Genomic DNA, 21,684 nt, shown 5'->3' on the forward strand with positions numbered 1-21,684 from the left:
ACACAAAGAAGAAATTTAATGCGTATCTGATTATTTAAAATTATTGTCGAATAAAAAACGAAAGGTGATTGCATTAAAATGATTAACCGTATCATCGTCATGCAGTTACGTCTTATACCGCAGACGTGGAGCACATTCTGCTTGCAATGTTTATGAATTACAAAAATCGTACACGGAGTGAACGGAAGAATGAGTAACTTTCTCCACTTGTTACATATTTTCACAAGAAGAAACTACTGTCAGAAGGGATGAGCGTGAAATAGATGAGAGGAGCTGTGACAGACTCCTCAACATTTCTTTTGGAGGTCTTCAAGCAATCAGTAAGCAGAAACTTTTTAATTCCTCACAAATGAAAGATATGGTTATGACGGACTAAATCCGAAATGTAGTGTGGGGTGGTGGCTTTACTGGAATTCCCCCCGGCTACCTGAAAAAGCTTTTAGTCATTCGCGACTAAAATGAAATTTTCTCTATTTATGTATTTTTAAGTTAGACATTCGGCTTTAAAAATAGTAATTACTCCACACGGATAAAAATAAGACAATCATTACGGTAAATATCTTAAACTACATCGAGGGCTCCTCATTAGATATCACTGGGCGCAGCATTGAGTCAGTTCTATAGGAATTTTAGTCAGGTGAAGGGCGCAGGCCATTGCTTTTAATAAGGTCCCTCGTTGTGTAACAAGGACACAGCAAATGGAAAACTAGCAGCGACAGCCAAACTAATCAGCTGGGAATGGTATAACAAAGACTTATCGCGATCTTCGATTCTTGTTGTATCGACTAGGTAATAAATACCACGTGCTATTGACCTTGTTGTTCCACATCTGTTCAATTTCAGCCAGCGAGTTAAATTTAAAGATAGAAATCAAACAAGTTATCGCACCGGTGGGTGGCCTACTTCGAAAGGCGTGTCGAAACGAGAAGCACATACACCTGCTAATATTGCATTTCTTTTAATGTCAAGGGAAATGTCTGTATCTCAGCAATTGGAATAATGATAATCTTACGTAACACTACTCTCAGAAAAATTTGAAAACAGCTTCATAAAAATGTACTTACAAAAACTTTCCCTGTGAAATTGAACTGATTATACTTATATAGTTTAAGCTTAACTATTACTACTTCTACTGATGTTAACCCTTTGATCAGTTGCAGGTCGGACAGTTATCAAACAAATTTTTCGAAGAGCCGCTTTTGCAACGTAAATCTCTGTCAAAGCGACAGTTGCTGTATTTTAAAATACATAGGAAGTTTCAGTGATATCAGTTAAATTTTTTATTCTTAGCTGGTACCTGTTGGGCAATAAAGTCAGTCAGATGTCATCTAGACATTCGCAATAACTTTCTTTACAGTGTTTCTGAGGCAGTCTTGTTGCTGTGTATAATATTGACTGCCTTATTTATCCCCTGTGTAGCCAGTATACACTGATCAGCGAGTACATTATGACCACCGACCTGCTATCGATACAAACCCATCCAGACGATAGCAGCGACACCTGGCGAGGAATGACTGCGAGGTCCATGTGGTATCAGTGAGCGTGCTGTCCGCTGTCCGCGTGTAGAATGGGGAAGGCGCATGATCTATCTGAGACTGACCGAGGACAAATTGTGGTGGCCCGGAGGCTCGGCACGAGCATTTCGGAAACTGCGCGACTTGTTGGGTGTCCGTAAGGTGCTGTAGTGAGTGCCTTCAATACGTGATGACACCAAGGTGAAATCGGTCCAGATGTCGTTGGGTTGGGCGGCCATCCCTCATTACAGATGTCGGACATCGTAGGCTGGGCAGACCGGTAAAACAGGACAGGTGGCGAACTATTGTGAAACTAACACCAAACTTTAATGCTGGGCAGAGTACAAGTGTACCTTAACACACAGTATACAGAACACTCCCAACGATGGGCCTCCGCAGCCGAAAAGCCATGTATGTGCTAGAGGGGTATGGATGGTATTCACAGCTTCAGCGATTAAAACCCATGTCTGAACATAACATAAGAAACATAAGAAAGGATATGATACATTTTACATGAAAAACTAACTATCAGGAGCCTTGTGATATATGACTGTAGAATTACTGAATTCTGCCCAAAAACAAATTAAGAACCTAACGTCTGAAATGTAATACAAAGAATTCAGCTTTATACGTGGGTCGACTGCTCTTGTGAACGTGACGAAAGATAACATCAGGTCACAACTGAAACAGTTTCAAGGCAATCGAGGGAAGCTGATGGCCTTGGACCAAAAAATACAAATTCCGAATGGTGTAGTGGGATGAACATTTCGATTCCTGTGTTAATGAGACAGTATTGTGCAAGGTTAAGTTTATTTTTTTGAACAGTCAATGACATGAGCGAGGCAAACACACGAGGAACAGCCTGGCACACAAAGGTTTAGTTTTTTTTCCTGGTATGCAAAATAGATTTATAGTCTTTCGTGTGGTAAAACAATAACTACCGAATACTACACAAATGAATTGGACCTACTGGACGAAAATCTAAGAGGTAAGAGACCTGGCTTGTGAAGATGAACATTTTTTTGTCAGGTCAATGAAGGGCGTTTGGCTGATGGAAAACTGAGATTTTAAGTAAGAATTGTAGGAAATTCAACTCTTTTCATAAGATTTGCCACACTTCAACTGCCTCCTATTGCTATATCTAAAGAAATTGGTGGACACAAAACGTTTTGGGCCCAATGAAGAGATTGACATCCATACATGAATATTTTCGCGGATATTTTGTAACTTGGGACGTGGGGATTATTCATTGTAAAAACGGCGGAACGAGTCCATTGATCCAAGCGACGACAGTGTAGAAAAATATGCTTATTCTTAAACTGAAACAATACCAGAGCTTTTATAAACCTACTGCATAGAACTGCGACGCCTGGTATATCACTGCGGCACTAAAGTTTTCAGTGGTTCACTATCACCAATATGCCACATAGGAGGAGGTGGAGGAAATGTCGAGATGATGGATGTAAGAGAGATGTTAAGAAGTTGCCACCCGAAGATACGAAACATCTGGAGACTGCAAAAAGTATAGCATGTCGAGGTAATTTCAGATATCATTCCTATTCGTTCTCCGAATTCCTATCCACGAATTCGGTTTAGAATCGCACGTCTCAATTTAGAAAGGCTTTGGCAATACATGTTGCATGTTACTTATGTCCACATGAGCCTGAAGTCTCCAAGAACGTACTACTGTCGCGCTACGAGATGTTCGATACCAGAGTGCGCTTGAGTATTTGTAAATATATTCAAAATAAATGTTTCTAGAGTCACTAATTTTCTACCGAACATTATTTATATCGTATGTAATACACGAACAGGACCCATGCCATGAAGGGAAGATTCCAATGAATGAAATACTCCAGCCCTTCATGTCACCTTCTGGCAGCTTTTGATGACTATGTAAATGACTTCCGTTAATGCAAGACGTAAGGAGCTGTTGGTACGATGGAAGCACGAAACAAGGAAGATCGTTATGCTACCATCTTGAGCGCTTGTACATGTCTCTGTGCATACAAGCCTATATATAATACAGGGATAATGAACGTCTTATGGGATCAATAAGGAAATAGCGACTGAAGTTAAAGTATTGGACAACAGACGAAAAGTATCTGGTAAATTGTTCAAGGAAGTAAGGAAGAACCTCACGAATACTGAAGTGAATCAGGAGGACATCTCTAAGTAATCAAAGTACAGATCGCTGATCAACACGACGTGCTGAAACAGAAGAGCGGCTGGACAGAAAAGAGAAGATGGGTAGCCAGAGAAACGATGCAATACTTTTGGAGTGCAAAAAAATGACATCCAGAAATACTTTATAGTTACTTGAAGTAGACTCTGGTGGTTCTAAACGAGACAAGAAAGTAATGCATTAAATAATAATCATTATTATCGGTCGCCTGTTTTGGAAAAATTGACGAAAACTGTAGCACTTACACTGTACTTTAACGTTTACATATGTGGTGTCTGCTCTTTCGGACACGTCCGAAAGAACAGACACCATTTTGATCCTGCAGCTACTATCAATCGAGATACAGAATAATTAAAGACATTGATTTATATCTATGGGGCTAGTTGAAAATTTGTGCTGAATCGAGATTCGAACCCAGGTTTCCTACTTACTAGGCAGAAGCGCTGACCAGTTCGCCATCCGGACACCGTGGTCACCGTAACAGCACGGACTAGCCCAGCACACCTTCCATCAGGCCTAAATTCTCAATTTATATCACACGCAACTGATGTAGCGCCCCTGCTTATTAACCTCATTAATCGTGCCATCTCGCCGATTCATCAGTAATGTGTGGTATAAATTGAGAATTTGGATCCGACTGGAGGCGTGGTAGGGTAGTTCGTGCTGTTGTAGTGACCACTGTGTCCGGAAGGCGTAGTGGTCAGCGCACCTGCCTAGTAAGCAGGAGACTTGGTTTCGAATCTGGTCTGGCACAAATTTTCAACTGGCCCCATTGGCATAAGCCAAAGTCCAGTGACAGCTAATGTCTTTAATGCCTGTGTGTCTTGCTTTAACGTTTAGCTACACAGTAATCAGTGTTACGTATACCGGCAGATACGCCCACGGTACAGGCTTTTATCAGAAAGTCAGTCTTATCCTCTAGCCCACACCGTATTAGGTGGGCTGTTACTATTTTCTGGGGCGCTGTATACCGGGAATGTGCGGTGCAATAGGAAGACAGGCTGCTCACCGTTGTCACGCTGCTGGAAAGTCACAGACTGAGGCAGTAGTGAGGTGGGGTGAGGTGTGAGCCGGGAGGCGCGTGGAGTACTCACTGAGTCGCGGCGTGGCGGCGGCGGGCAGCGCCGGCTTGGGCTGCACGGAGCACGGCCGGCTGATCTTGGACGGCGGCCGCAGGCCCGAGGGCTTGGCCGCCCCTGACCCGGAGTCCCCGCTGCTCATCTCCGCCTGCAACGACACCACGCACAAGCTCTCAGCACACACCAACAAACGCCGTCGACCTCTGACGCCCCTATATATTACCCGCTAGTGTTACACAGGATGCATCATAATTAATGGCGTAAACACATACATTTGAAACTAAGTCATACTAGCATCAAGAACGTCTCAGTAAACACAGGTTGTCAAGCAAACCGTCTGCGAGAGAATTGCGACTTACTGGCAGCCATCCGCCACCCAATTGATTCTGCGTAACGCCGCATACCGGACTGTGGTGGTGGCAGTAGTAGTAGTAGTAGTAGTAGTAGTAGTAGTTGCTTTATTCATCCGTAGATCTCTTTTTACAAGGATATAGGGCATGCCAAAGTATTTACAAATTTAGATCAATTTAAAACAAACTAATTCTTATACACATTTACAGACTTCTAGCTAGAGACAATCATTAGATTTACTCCGGGTATACAATACGTTTTTTACAAATAACTTATTAAATAATGTAATGCCACATTGTTCACTCATATCTCACTATCAGTCACTGCACACATCGTTTCATATCACTTCACTCACTACACACACACACACACACACACACACACACAAACACACACACACACTGGTGATCTCTGGGCCATTTTCTGTACCGCAACTTCCCATTTGCTATCCTGAAAAATTGAGTCAGTATCCCTCCATTATGAGTGAGATGTTGAGCTCTGAAAGAGGAAGAGGTGTTAGTAAAAAAAAATTGTTCAAATGGCTCTGAGCACTATGGGAATTAACATCTATGGTCATCAGTCCCCTAGAACTTAGAACTACTTAAACCTAACTAACCTAAGGACAACACACAACACCCAGTCATCACGAGGCAGAGAAAATCCCTGACCCCGCCGGGAATCGAACCCGGGTACCCGGGCGTGGGAAGCGAGAACGCTACTGCACGACCACGAGCTGCGGACAGGTGTTAGTATTGTGCTATGCATAGCTTGGAGGTAAGTATTTCTAGAAAGGAAAAATAAAGGAAAAAAACAAAGTGAAGGTGTTATGTGGAATGTTGGATATTTTATAATAATAATAATTATTATTATTATTTATTTGTATAACATTTTTATCAAACCCCTACTCTGTTTCAGCTAAGTAATCCTTAAGTGTATAAAATGTATTGCATAACAGGTACTTTTGGTAATTTATTGTACAGTTTTATTCCTTGGTAAAAAATGTTGTTTTGAGTTTTATGTTTGTTTTTTCTTGGTAAATGTAAGTTGAGTCTATCTCTTGCTGCATGGTCTTGGACAGAGCTGTTTGTGCAGTAATTACCAATTTTATTTTTGATGTGTACAACTGACTCGTAAATGTATTCACATAGAGCAGTTAAAATCCTCAGTGTTCTGAACAGAACTTTACAATGAGTTCGACTAGTATTTTTGGTTATTATTCTTATGGCTCTTTTCTGGAGTTCGAAAATTGTGTTCATATTTTGTGCGTTTGTTCCCCAAAAAAGAATTCCATAGCGAAGAATTGAGTGTGCATATCAATAATGTGTATCTAAAAGAGACTGCATGTTACACACTGATGATAGGATTCTAAGGGCATAACATGCTGATGACATTCTGTTTGTAAGTACCTTTGTGTGTTCACACTACTTCAACTGAGAATCAATATTCATTCCTAGAAATTTTACATTTGTTACACAGTCTATACAGGTGCTATCAACATTTAACGGAACATTGTCATTTTTCCTCTTCAAACTGAAATTCATGGCATTAGTTTTCTTTATGTTCAATGTCACTTTATTATTTATTGATCAATCATAAACTTCCTTGCGAGTTTCATTTGCTTTCTCGGCAAGCAGTTCTCTTGTTTTCTCAGTGACTATAATATTGCTGTCATCAGCGAAGAGGATTTTTTCACCATGAGTAACACTACTGAGAAAGTCATTGATCAGGAACAGTACTGGTCCTAATATGCTACCTTGCAGAACCCCTATATTAATGTATTTTGGTTCTGATAAGTGTTTTACTAAATGTTTAGATCTATTTGAAGTATGTGTTATCTCTACTCTTTGTACCCTATCTGTTAGGTATGATCAAAACCAGTCGTTAGCTACCCCTCTCATTCCTAATGCTTCTAATTTATTTACTAGGATCTTTTCTGTGAATTCTACTATGACTGACTCCGTATTTTTGCCACCTCGGAAACCAAACTGTGATTCGCTTAAAAGATAGTATTTACTAAATAAGATGGTCTTTGTTAACATTTTCCAGACGTGGAGTTGTAAGCAGAACGGATCGACAGTACAATATAGCATCACAGTGCCTCTCATCTCAGTTATTTTGTGTTGCACGAGCGTTGGTGGTAACATGGAACATTACAGTGACGAGGAATATGCAGATAAGCATTTCCTGTATGGTAGAACTAACGACAATGTGCGGGAGAGGCTGCACGCTTGTACTGAGAAACGAACCCTGCCCGAAATCACCCCGAGAGTCCAACGTTCGAAGGGTGCAGTAATACCTCCAGAAACTGGCAGCTCTGCACACGTTGCGCGAGCGGGAAGGCCTGCACGAATTGCACCTGTGCTTGAAGCTGTGCTGAACAGTCGAAAACTCTTCAGGAATCTCGACAAGGAGACTTGCTACACAGATTACTGGAATGAGCCAGAGTAGTGTTTGGAGAATAAGGCATTCCGATGCAATGTACCTGTGCCAGCTCCAACGAGTTTAGTGTACTGGTGACGCGGACGCTCTGTCAGTGGATTTTGCAAAAAAATGGTTCAAATGGCTCTGAGCACTATGGGACTTAACAGCTATGGTCATCAGTCCCCTAGAACTTAGAACTACTTAAACCTAACTAACCTAAGGACAGCACACAACACACAGTCATCACGAGGCAGAGAAGGATTTAACAACAATCTGTAGGCAACGCTGCGTCTGATAACATTTTATTTAGAGATGAAGCAGCATTCACTAGTGACGGTGTTTTTTTTTCACATTTATCGCGTTTGGAATCTTCTACGCTCCAACCCACACGCTGTGCATATGTCTTTACATCAGCGATGTTTCTCATTGAATGTGTGGTTAGGGAAACGCAGTAATCCTCTTATTGGACCATAAATGTTAACAATACGGAATTACCTTCGGTTTCTGCGGCATCATCTTGCAGGATTGCTTGACGATGGGTTGAGCAAGCAGAACCTGTACCGTGGCCTCCAGTGTCACCTGGTGTGAACGTGTTTGAGCCCACTTTAAAGGTATAATGCACGCCGTTTCAGTTAACACGATTGAAGAATTGGAGCAGAGGCTTAATGCTTGTCAAGAATTTCGAAATGATCCAGGCATGTCTGAAAGCATTAGAAACTCGCTGCCGTGACGGGTACAGGTCTGCATCCAAGTACAAGGACGACACTTTGAACACCTCCCTCAGCCGGCCGCGGTGGCCGAGCGGTTCTAGGAGCTTCAGTCCGGAACCACGCGACTGCTACGGTCGCAGGTTCGAATCCTGCCTCGGGCATGGATGTGTGTGATGTCCTTAGGTTAGTTAGGTTTAAGTAGTTTTAAGTTCTAGGGGACTGATGACCTCAGATGTTAAGTCCCATAGTGCTCAGAGCCAGCCACACCTCCCTCAACTGCCCGCATCTCGTGGTCGTGCGGTAGCGTTCTCGCTTCCCACGCCCGGGTTCCCGGGTTCGATTCCCGGCGGGGTCAGGGATTTTCTCTGCCTCGTGATGGCTGGGTGTTGTGTGCTGTCCTTAGGTTAGTTAGGTTTAAGTAGTTCTAAGTTCTAGGGGACTTATGACCACAGCAGTTGAGTCCCATAGTGCTCAGAGCCATTTTTGAACCTCCCTCAACTACGACTACAGCCATGTAACTGTCGAAATTATGATACACTCTGTACACCAAGGAAATACTCGTACGAAAGAAAACATGTAGAAACTTCACGAATATGGGGTGCCGTTTAGAAACTGTAAACATACTAGCGATGCGATTCCGAATTAATGCTTACTAATGGACAGAAGATTTTAGTCTTACGGTTGTTTTCGTTATGATCTGCAGTCCGAAGCCCGGGGTGATGCAGCTTTCTACGCTACTCTATCCGGTGCAAGCCTCTTCGTCTCTGCGTAATTACTGAAATCTACATCCACTTGAATCTTCCTACTGTTGACTATAAAGTTTACATCAGTCAATATTCACACCATTTTTATTTATTGGCCATACCGATTTCAACTTTTTACGCATTATGAATATCGCACAACGTTTCTTGGTTTCGGTGGCTACGTCAAACTATTCCTTGATGTCTCAAGAAGCATCATATCAACCGACCCCCTATTTTATTCAAGTTGTCCATAAATATATTTTCTTTACGGTCCGATTCAGTAGCTCTTGTCTGTACCATTTATCGTGTAAGTTTCCACTTCCGCACAATGCTACACTCCAGACAAACCTTATAAAAGACCTCTGAACACTTAAATTTATACGAGATGGTACGCTATTGTATTTTCAGAATGCTTTTCTTACTATTAAAAGTCTGAATTTTATATTTACTCTGCTTTCACCGCAATTAGTTATTTTGCTACACAAACAGCAAAACTTATCTATTCCTACTGTCTTCTTCCCTAATCGAATTTCCTCAGCATCGTCTTATATTCAGTTTGACTACACTCTATTACCGTCCTTTTACTTTGGCTGATGTCCATCTTATTACCTCTTTTAAATTTTAAAGAGTTATCCATTCAGCTGAACTGATCTCCTTGCTATCTTTGACAGAACTGCAATATCATTGGCAAATCTTAAACGTTATTTTACTGCTCTTTGAACTTTATTTCCATGTCTAAATTTCTTTTTCGTTTCCTTTAGTCCTCCAATAATGCGAGACCGACTGTACATGGGGAGTTGATAATTCTTGGTGTTGCATTAATTGAAGCAGCCGGAGGAAGAAAATGCAAGCCAAAACAGTATATTTTGAACTGAAGCATATATGTTTAAATTCTAAGACAAGAACTTAAATAGAATAAGTCGAAACAATTTATACAACGGACAGCGCTTTCTAGCGGTACTTTTGATATTAGTCGCTACCAGCAAATGATGCGTGCACGTGGTATACTGATGAGACTACTCCTTACCAAACTGAGAGTTTGCACTTCCTCCCGCAAACCACTTCAGTTCCTTCTGTGACCGAATCTCACTCCGCTCCGTTACCTATAAAACCCTTGAAATTAAGAACACTTCTTATAGGAAATTTAACCTCCGTAACTACCCTTGCTCATCGAGAAGTTAAATACCAGTTGGCGGTAACATAACAATAAATCAAAAGTTACAATGTCGAATCAGAGTATTCATGATCTTCGACGATTCTCCTGGTCACTACTTAGTCGTAGAATGGAAAAAAATAAATAATTCGCGACATATGAATCGGAACAAGAAGAGAAAATTTTCCGAAGCTTGCTTCCTCGAAGAAAATGGATGTAAATATTTGTACCAATGTAGTTTAGCAAATAAACTCTTCAATATAGTAATCTAAGAAGACGTGGAACTGGAATGGGCAAATCTGATCTCTACAGAACAGGCTGTTTAGGAATCATTTCCAATGAAGTAACCGAGGCAGAAATCCATCAGAATCTGAAATGAAGATATCATTCAAGTTATTTATGCTGAAGAGGAATGTTATAACGTGCGCTGAAAAATCAAGACACCTACGAAAGAGCGAGAATGATGCTAAGACATTTAGCGGCAAGCGCCAAAACATTCGTGGATTGGTTCATAGGTTAAATAGAGAAAACAGTGCCTATTATAGAGCGCCAATTGAACACACCGGGAACTAGTGAAACTGTTGTAGAAGAATGACTGAAATATTATGAAAAACAATGGTATGGCATGCTTCTGAGGCAGTACAGCTCCCAAAATCTATCACCTTTGCGCTCGATGATGATAATCTGTTACAAGAAAAGGTGAAACTGAAAAAATCAGTACGGCCAGTCAGCATACAACTGACGTGTACGCACGTTTTTTACTTGGATTCACTGAATCATACTGTCAACAGCGTAGTTCAAATATAAAATCACAAAGAGAAATGTCCGCCCCCGGTAGCTGAGTGGTCAGCGCCACAGTATGTCAGTCCTAAGGGCCCGGGTTCGATTCCCGGCTGGGTTGGAGATTTCCTCCTCTCCGGGACTGGGTGTCGTGTTGTCCTAATCATCATCATTTCATCCCCATTGACGCGCGGGTCGCAGGTCGCCGAAGTGGCGTCAAATCGAAAGACCTGCACCCGGCGACCAGTCTACCCGACGAGAAGCCCTAGCCACACGACATTTACATTTTTATTTACAAAGAGAAACCACAACACAAATAATTTGAACAATGATTTTTCCAGTGCCACATAGGCATAATAATACTTAATAGTGCAAGAATCTTGTCATGACGTTAACTGTAGCCATAATAGAATACAACAAATAACTCGAGAGAGATCGGCGAGCACACACGTGTAAGATTAGTGTGTTTACACAACTACGGATAGTACAGCAAGTTTCATACAGACAAATTACTATCTCTTATAAAATGAAAAAAGGCTTTGAAACTTGAGTATTTTCACGATACAGTAAAACAGCACCACCTGCTGGAAGGGGTACATACAGTTTTAAAAGGTTTAACAATAAACGGTTTTGCTGTCTTTGGGGAAACTGCAGGAAAACAGCACGTGGTTTGCATCTCTTCGTTTCCTGTGATAATCGCGAAAAGGGTTTTGTATTATCCTTGTCTGATATGAGAGGAATCTAGTTGGAATCTAGTTGACCCATGGTTTGTACGCATCCGTACCAGAACAGTTGTTAGCTTCCTGTTCACCTCAAATTTTGGAAACCAGGGAGCGCTTCTAATAACAGTTTAGTATTGACTTTCACGCCATTCCTCTGCCCATTCTTCCTCGGCCAGTTCTCGTATCCATAACATGAAATTTGAAGATGGTAGGACTGGCGTTCATCACAGGACGAGGGACAGACGTGTAAGCATTTCACTGTCGACAACCTCTCCGCAGTCTCGGGAAGAGGCGGCGAATGATCCAGTGGATGATTATCGAATCATTGGACAGCATACCAACAGGAGGTTTCAATTAGCACTTTTCTCTAATTTTCATAATTACGAGGGTTGGAACTTCGATAGTGGCAACTATTTACTCGCAACCGGTACAAAAGAGTTACATGTTTGTACCTGTTACTGTCCTTCGAATTAATCACCAGCGTTGTGTAGATCCCGTTGCCAGCGATGTGGAAGGCGTAGTATACCGTTAGCAGAGCTTGTTCTGTTGATGGTGCGACCCTCGTAGCTATAACTGCTGTTATTATCCCACACTATAAACCAATGAAGTAACCCACAATTTACGAAAAAAACTACTCCAAGGAAAGAAGACAGATTTTGTTTCCGTATTTCGGTGTGTTCTGCGAATAACCACTAAAGCGAAACGTGACTTAATAAGTAGACATTTAGATGAAACTACTCTAGGAAAAATGTAATTTAACTCGGAAGGGTAGACTGCAATATCGGTTACGAATTCACCTTTTGGTACTTGGTTTTCGTTTCTGATTTCAGTGACGCTCTGAAAACACGCTGTGGGCACGTGGAAGGTAAGTGTTTCCATGACCAACTAGTCTACACTGGGTACAGTACAGTATTAGCTGGCACGGTGAAAAAACGTTAGACTTATCGTAAGGAGTCAATACCAGTATGTTTATAACGTGTCTGGTGGCTTAGCGGTACAATGCCAAGCCCACAGATTGTAGCGCTTTAGGCTGGGTATCTGTCGATTCCTAAAAGTAATATGATCAGTTGTTGAGCACTGCGTGACATGTTGCTGGGTATCCATTACTTTGGTTGAAGGTTTCACGCTCTGTTTACGCGAATATTACTTATAACTGCAGTGTCAGTCTTCTACATATATCCTATCTGTAATACCTATATTTACATAATATTACAATGGCCAACTTATATTCTCCCGGTTAACAAAGTTTGTTGACAGAACATAATAACAAAAATGTTTGAAAATACGCAGTGATCCAAAACAGATAGACTGCAAAGCAATTGGAATTACAATAGCACTCTAGTCTGATAATGACTATAATGCTCAAATAACGACCTAAGTTAGTACATAATGGAAATGGAACGTAAACTGACGAAATACATGATGTACAAAGTTATTTGTTACATAAAGTAATTACCTTCTGTAGAATTTAAACACCATCAAGAAGCTTAGGAGACGGAGTACCTGGAATACATCTAATATTTTACAAACTTGCTGAATTGAGATAATAATGAAATACGAAACATTTAAAGTGCGTCGTATTTCTGAATTTCAAAACATACTCCAGCTACAAAATTGTTAACACCACGATTCCCTTTGGATTTTCGCACCAGTAAAACAATACACATGAGTTTAAGCTCACTTTGAAATGTGAATTCGTTTACAGAATGTACATAAGAACTTCCGAATTCAAGCTACAATCGCTTCTAAACGAAAAAACTATTAATTAAGTTTCCACATAAAACAACAATTACACAAATATTGAATCAGTTTATCAGAAGTACGATCATCTAATACATTCTTATCATTGATATTGTTCTGTTGTAATCGTCTGTGTATGGGTGTCAAATTGTAAGCATCTAACTGGTACCAGTGGTTTTACGCCATTATATGACATTTCGATTCAACAAGACAGAATATGTTTGGATGTGCCAATGAGCGGATGTGGATGTAAATTACTCTGCCTATTTAAAGACTAAGCAACGTTATCGTGGATTGTGCAATGTGTTTGTTGCAATGTGTGAAGTTAATCTACCAGTGGATAAATGGAAGTTCCCTTTCTATACAGAATAGAAGTCGATCCTGGAAGAAAAAAAAAAAAAAAAAACTACAACGCAGTCTCAACATGGAGAGGATTGACTTGATATAAGGTAACTAACATTCATTGAACGGTTTGATTATTCTCAAGATCAAACAGGCTGTTGTACTACCCTCACATAAAATCTGATGGCACATACTTAACTCTAGTAGAGATTGCCGAAATCCATTTCAAGATCAATAGGTCGCAGTTTCGGTCCCCAATCAGTACCGGAATTTTTGTGTGTCTTTTATCACTTCATTCATCTCTGGCAATGTTTGTCAGTGTGAAAAATGTCGGGCTACACCGTGGTTCGGACTCACTTTAAATTGTAGGTCCTTCTATAGTTGGGTTGGTAAAAGAGTTAGAAGGTCAGAGGAAGTCAACGGCATACCACTGCAATAGGACCATTCCTGCAACCTCTGGGTAGATGAAAGATTTACCTGGCATCCCAAAATCATTCAGGACAATTCTGATAACACAAATAGTTTAGTAATATACACCTTGCCTTATTTCCAGAACGGAAGTAGATAGCAACGGTAATATTAAATAACTAGGGGTAAACATTCTGAGGCATTCACAGTCTTTCTGCTCAGCTCCATAGCTAAGTCACTGATACTGGCACTTGGAACCCTGTTTACTGCAGCCTACAAGAAGGTTCACCGTTTCGGCAACTCACGACCAGATGTAAATGAGTGAGAGAAACGAAGAATGTGCTGGTCAGTCCTATAGTTGCAGAACACCCCATGTGTCGTGGTATATTGGGATACCACGAGTAACAAGCATTGTTGCATCGTCCTGTTGAAAGATGCGATCACAGAGACTTCGAAGACAGGGCGCAACCTCCGGCCTAAACACGACAGAAATACAGGGTGTACATAAAGTTCGGGAACACTTTCAATTATTTATTGCACAAGAACCAAACATTGTACAGAAATTATACGTATGTCATATTGAAGAGAAGTCCTGAAAGTTTTTTTTTTCGTGTATACCACCACAGCGTAGCGTGGTAATCTGCCGGCGCTACTCGCAAACATGGTGAGTTCAGTTGCGGAGCGAGCTTTCTGTGTGTTGGAGTTCGACAAAAAAACAAGTATGCTACAGCTGTTCCACGGATGTTAAGAACCAAGTACGGTAAGAAGCCACCAACAAGGGAGGCCATTTACCACTGGCACAACAAATTCGTTACGACGGATTGCTTGTGACCGGCAAAGAGAAGCGGACGTCCCAGTGTGAGTGAAGTGAATGTGGAGCGCGTGCGAGAGACATTCGTAAGAAGTCCAAAGAAATCGGTGCGTCGAGCATCCCGTGAACTCGAAATGGCTCCAATGACAATGTGGAAAGTCCTGCGACAAGAGTTGTCTACGAAACCATTCAGATTGGAGCTAGTGCAGAAGCTCAATGACGACGAAAAAGACAAGTGTTTTGAGTTTTGTTCGCAGTTGCAACAACTGAATGAGGATGGGGATGGCATTGTTGATCGCTTAATTTTTAGCGACGAAGCCACTTTTCACACTAATAGGAAAGTGAACAGGCGTATTTGTCGAATCTGGGGCACAAAGCATCCACACGAATGCACTGAATTTTAACGTGATTCCCTAAAGGTAAATGTTTTTTGTGCCTTGTCACGTCGAAATCTGTACAGGCCATTCTTCTTCGCCGAGAGCACTGTCACTGGGTATTCCTGCTTGGACACGTTGCAGCAATGGCTGATGCCTCAAATGCAATCGGACTCTCCGTCCATCTTTCAGCAGGATGGGGTTCCAGCCCATTTTCATCGTGAAGATCGTGGGTACCTGAACACGGAGCTGCCGCGTCGATGGATAGGCCGTGCTAAAGAAGGGGACAGCTGTTTCATGAAATGGCCTCCCCGATCACCAGATCTCACTGCGTCTGACTTTTTCTGTGCGGACACATTAAAGATCTGGTGTATGTACCGCCTCTACCACGTGATGTAGCAGAGCTCCGGGAGAGAATACGGAAAGCGACTGCCACAGTCGACGATGCCATGCTGGGACGGGTATGGGAAGAATTCGATTACCGTATTGACGTCTGCCGGGTCATTCATGGTTCGCAGATCGAATGTTTGCACAAAAAAAAAAAAAAAAAAACTTTCAGAGTTTTTCTTCAAAATGCAATACATATGACATCTGCACAATGTTTATTTCTTGTGCAATAAATAATTTAAAGTGTTCCCAGAGTTTATGTACAATCTGTATAACAGCTGCTGTCCAAATTACCGGATATGCGATCCAGAGATAATCTTGCTGAGCACCCAATGGCACCCCATACAAGCACGCCAGGTACTCGGCCCGTATGACGATGGCGGTAGCGTTCTCGCTTCCCACGCCCGGGTTCGATTCCCGGCGGGGTCAGGGATTTTCTCTGGCTCGTGATGGCTGGGTGTTGTGTGATGTCCTTAGGTTAGTTAGGTTTAAGTAGTTCTAAGTTCTACGGGACTGATGACCATAGCTGTTAAGTCCCATAGTGCTCAGAGCCAGCCGTATGACGATGACTAATGCAATCTGGTAACGTTCGTTCTCCAGGAAGCCTCCACACACAGATACGTCTATAGTAACGATGTATGAAGAACTGGAACACGTCTATAAAGATGTCCTGTTCCCAGTGTTGTCGTCTGACGACCAATGTCGGCCCACCTCTCAGCTGCCGAGCCAATGGAATCCGCAGCAATGAACACTGTGCTCACAGTCCGTGGTGCTCCAAATGTCACACAGCCCATGTGGAAACGTGTCTTGCTGCGAACAAGCCCCGGTCCTAACGCATGGTGCACGACTTGGCTGTGCGATCCTACTCGGCCGAACAAATAATATGCATCCTTTCCGGCGCTAGTCGCGTGGGGGCACTGAGATAGTGCTGCCAATAACTATGGTCCTCCTGAGCCCATCGACTCCATATTCGCGTGACAACTGAGAGGTTACTAACAACGTGAGAAGCAATACCGTCGAAGGAAACAGCAGTGACAGTAGACCACGTTCTTGCCGCCGTCGAATTCCGATGCGGGCTCCTCCACGAGGCAACATCATGAGCTCACAAACAACCATCATTAAAATACGACTTCTGGATGAGAAATCTGCTGTGTAACATTTTCTTATATATAGGACGTAGATGGCATTACTCTTATTTACGGCATGCGGTTGCACTGAAATACTAATAATTTGCATATGACGCATCCAGTACACCTCATACGAATTTGGTGTTTGTCCAATGCCGTCTCCAAGCTGTTGCAATTTTAATGGACTGAAATGTGTGAGTCCGTTGTCTGCAGTAAGTCAGCGACTGGGAACGAACGGGAAAATGGCGATCGAGCGCTCCGCCTCCCCGGTGCGAGGCCAAAAATGGCAGCACAGGAGAACGAGCGTTTCCGTTTAATTGGCACAGCGTGCGTGTGGGAAGCGCTGATCCAGCCAGGCCCGCAGCACGCTACACGTGGGTTTCTTCCTGCTCCACTCACCTGTCCTTTACCTCCTCTGAAAGCTAGGTATCCTCACAGTGTACAAGACACGAGGCAGTCAGAGACAACTCCAACATTTCACTGTTGTGGTATCTCAAGTTGGTCACTCATTGAAAACGCAAATGCTGAATATAGTTTAGGAGGAGGAGGTTCCTTTCATTTTCTGAAATGTTCGCGCGCGTAACTGAATAATGCAGTGACTACAAAATCCGGTAGAGGCAAGTAGTAGTCATTCTCTATTTGAAGCCTTACGTTCGCAATTCTTCCAGTGAGTCATTACATCTGGATGTACCAAACCGTTACACCCATTCCTAACCGTGTCTGTCTGATATGAGATACCGTTCAAGGCAATCGTTTGTGAGGAGCGTGGATGTATTTTCTGTAAGAGTATTCATACTGTATTTCTGCAGGTTTTCGTTCCCGCTACCGTCAACTCTTCTAGGCTGTTAGGGAGCGTTATGTTTCTTATCAATTTATGAATTTGTCCTAACCGGGTACACCATAAGAGCATGAAGAAGATCCCACTAGAGGAGTTGAAACGTCGGTTCAGTAATAAGATGCCAACGGAAAAATGTTCCTATCAGAGCACAAAAAGGTGAATATGCTCCTGCTTAAAAGACTCTGACTGAAAAGCGGAGTACTAGCTGCCTCACTCTACCTTCCTCAGCACGCTCTTTTTAATATGCAAGTCAACTCTCAAGTCCCACAATCTCCCCTAAATGTAACACGCTCACACACAGTAGCCCAACGCTGTAAGTCGCTTGTAGCCATCCACTCCCACTTGCCCCTTCTCAGTCACTCAGTCAGCCCAACTCATTGTCATTATCTCTTTGTGTCTCTATCTGTTACCGCTTCCTGTCTGTCAGCCACAGTCTCCTTCGTCCTGTCCTGCTACTACTGTCTTCTCTCGCTGTCACTGTCTACCCGTTGCTCTCCATTACTGCTACTATCTTGTTCATTCCTTCTCACTGCTGCTGTCTCTTCTCACTCATTGTCTGTCTGTATCTCTCTCTCTCTTCCTCCTTGTCATTGTCACAGACTCTGCCTCTCATTATCATTGGCTCTCACTCACTTCCACCTTCTCCTTCTCTTTATTCCTCTCCCAATGACACTGTCTTCATCAGCCTTTTTCTGGCTCTGTTCTGTCACTGTCAACTACGTTCCACTGCCAGTTTGTCCCTCTCTTTCTCTCACACTGCCATTGTCTCCTTCGCTCTTTCTATAGCACAACCACTTTCTACTATCTTCCAGTGTTTCTTAGTTTTCTGTCTCTTTACTACTGCAACTGTCTCCTCCAGTCTCAGAATTAAAAAAGATTTTATCTTGGAGAATTCTTGTTGTTTCTCCACTGAATAAGGTGAAGTGGGACAACGAATGAAATGAGATTAAATCGCCGTGTTGGAAGTATAGGATATTCGTTCCACTTATCGTTAAGTGCGGATGTGGCAAAAGATTTTTTTCAGATATTCAAAGTTCTGAAGAATGGATTATCGTAGACGAGGCATAAGCATGAACGAATCAACCATGTCTTCACTGAAAAGTCATCGAAGAATTCGTTTGAGATGTATTATTGGTAAATAAATGTAGAGTTACGCGCGCAAATACACGAAAACAACCTATATCGTTTTGACTACACGAAGACAACGAGTCATTCGAATAAGCCACAAATGTCAAGGTGGCAACAGAAAGAACATCTAGCCAGCCTCTAGGGCTACCTCTAACATTGCGAAATTCAAAAATTAACATGCCGACACCGAGAAGGTCAGGAAAAGAAGACTGCAAAGCGATATACAGTGGGACGAAAACATAAAATCAATAACTGAAGTCCTCAACTGCCTCTGGATCACGGGATCCTGGGTTCGATTCCCGACCGGGATGGGAATTTTCTCTGCCCAGTGACAGTGTGTTTGTGTTGACCTCATCATTTCATGATCATCATTCGTGACAGTGGCTAGATTGTATTGTGTAAAAATTGGGACTTTGTACGGCCGCTGATGCCCGCGCAGTGGAGTGCCCTACAAACCAATCATCATCATTACCATCATCATCATCATCATCATCATCATCATCATCATCATCATCATCATCATCATCCACATCAAGGTGGATAGCCAATTTAAATTTGTGGAAAAGATTCTAAGCAAGCGCGGTGCATCTGTAAAGAAATGTGGATACAAGACGCCACTGCGAGCAATTCTAAGTACTGCTCTGCCATACGGACTCCTCACCAATTAAGCATTACAGAAACCATCGAACGAATTCGGGGCTCCATACGCGAATGGAATACGATAGATGATAGGAGACCGCTAATGCTGATAGGAATTACCTCCACCATGAAGTGTAGAATGGCTTACGAAGTGTTCATGAAGGTACAGGTTAGAGATCTGTACAAACAGAGGAAACAGTTTACTTCCACGATGAAATTAGAAAATGTAGGAATGGGGTAAGGGGTGCCAACAGGCTTTCTTTCCGTGTATCGCCCACGGATTGAACACGGAAGTGTTCATGAATAGATAACTTTTTTTTGCTGGCGACGCGTCTTTTGCGTACGTTGTTAGAATTATAGTAGTACCAATAATGGTACTTTTTGTGCCGGATCGCCTAGAAATGTCGTCAGTACTTCATTTGACCCCCGAGGATATCGTCAAATAGCAGATTTTTAACGAGCAATACGTTTGAGGTAAATATGTTGCAGAGAGATATTTGTCGTCACGCCACGCAGTATCTAGAGGAGATGGAGGAGATATAAGTATCCAGCCTAGGTTGCGTGAGCGGCAACAGTTGGCCCATAGTACTTCGGCAGCCACAGTGTGTTGGACACCAATGCTGGAGTATGAAGCCTTTAAATTACGACTGTGTAACGCAGTTCTTTTTTTACCATCTGTACTTGCGTACTGGTGTACCTTATTTTGCGCCAGGCCAAGGTTATTATTGATGATTAATTAACTGGCGTTAAATGAAATATTCGTGGTCAGCTGGGGAAACACGAGGCGCAGTGAATGAAATGCGTGTTTTCACAATATACCAGAATCAATCACAGCACTTTGTGTTTGGTGGTTTTGTGTTACTGAAGTGATAGCACTTGCTGCTATTACAGTTTTTAAGTTAAAAGTGTGAAAGTCCTAGTGAAAAATATTTACGTGACTAAACGTGGAAGTTAGTTACTTTTTGGAAACTAATCTCTGAGAGAATCGAAATGAAATGATTGTATGATATTATTGGCCGGGAGATCCCATCTGGCGTTTTCCGACTGCCTAGTGCAAGTCTTCCTATTTGACGCCACTTAGGCGACTTGCTCGTCGAGAGAGAATTGAAACTTTTTGATCACGCGTTGTGATGCAGGTTAATCAATTATACGTAGTCACATCGTGATTTTAATCAGTTACAATACCATAACTGAACATTGTGCTTCTACTGAGGATATACTCGTATTTTACGGCTCTTATGATGGTGATCGCACCTAGATCGAACTTAACAGTTCTTTCGCTATCAGGATCGGGAAGATGTTAAATTGGGTCGTCAGTCTAATAACAATTTTAAAAGGATAAACCGCCATTTGACTGTGTATCATTATATGGACTAACCAGATTTCGTCTTTTATGGCATTATCAAGTACAAAGCTAAAAGTTGTTAGACCATTATTAACCATAATAATATTTGATAATGGCATAAAAGCCGAAATCCAGATATTACAAAAGATAAATACAATAATACGCGGTCAGGAGTATATAGAGGGTCTATACAAGGGCGATGTACTTGAGGACAATATTATGGAAATGGAAGAGGATGTAGATGAAGATGAAATGGGAGATACGATACTGCGTGAAGAGTTTGACAGAGCACTGAAAGACCTGAGTCGAAACAAGGCCCCCGGAGTAGACAACATTCCATTGGAACTACTGACGGCCTTGGGAGAGCCAGTCCTGACAAAACTCTACCATCTGGTGAGCAAGATGTATGAAACAGGCGAAATACCCTCAGACTTCAAGAAGAATATAATAATTCCAATCCCAAAGAAAGCAGGTGTTGACAGATGTGACAATTACCGAGCAATCAGTTTAATAAGCCACAGCTGCAAAATACTAACACGAATTCTTTACAGACGAATGGAAAAACTAGTAGAAGCCGACCTCGGGGAAGATCAGTTTGGATTCCGTAGAAATACTGGGACACGTGAGGCAATACTGACCTTACGACTTATCTTAGAAGAAAGATTAAGGAAAGGCAAACCTACGTTTCTAGCATTTGTAGACTTAGAGAAAGCTTTTGACAATGTTGACTGGAATACTCTCTTTCAAATTCTAAAGGTGGCAGGGGTAAAATACAGGGAGCGAAAGGCTATTTACAATTTGTACAGAAACCAGATGGCAGTTATAAGAGTCGAGGGGCATGAAAGGGAAGCAGTGGTTGGGAAAGGAGTGAGACAGGGTTGTAGCCT

At 42.1% G+C, this 21,684-nt stretch overlaps 1 protein-coding gene across 4 annotated transcripts in view; it reads right to left on the reverse strand.

Moving 5' to 3' along the window:
• The window catches only part of LOC126251706 (CAP-Gly domain-containing linker protein 1), a 571,456-nt gene that overhangs the window by 290,727 nt on the left and 259,045 nt on the right, over positions 1-21,684 (reverse strand). For all 4 annotated transcript variants that reach the window (XM_049952334.1, XM_049952318.1, XM_049952309.1 and 1 more), the window contains exon 3: positions 4,794-4,926. In XM_049952334.1, coding sequence (XP_049808291.1) covers positions 4,794-4,920 — 127 coding nt within the window. In that variant the 5' untranslated portion in view covers positions 4,921-4,926. The remainder of the gene's footprint in view (positions 1-4,793; positions 4,927-21,684) is intronic.

This window comes from Schistocerca nitens, chromosome 1, assembly GCF_023898315.1.
Source record: "Schistocerca nitens isolate TAMUIC-IGC-003100 chromosome 1, iqSchNite1.1, whole genome shotgun sequence".
NCBI lineage: Eukaryota > Metazoa > Arthropoda > Insecta > Orthoptera > Acrididae > Schistocerca > Schistocerca nitens.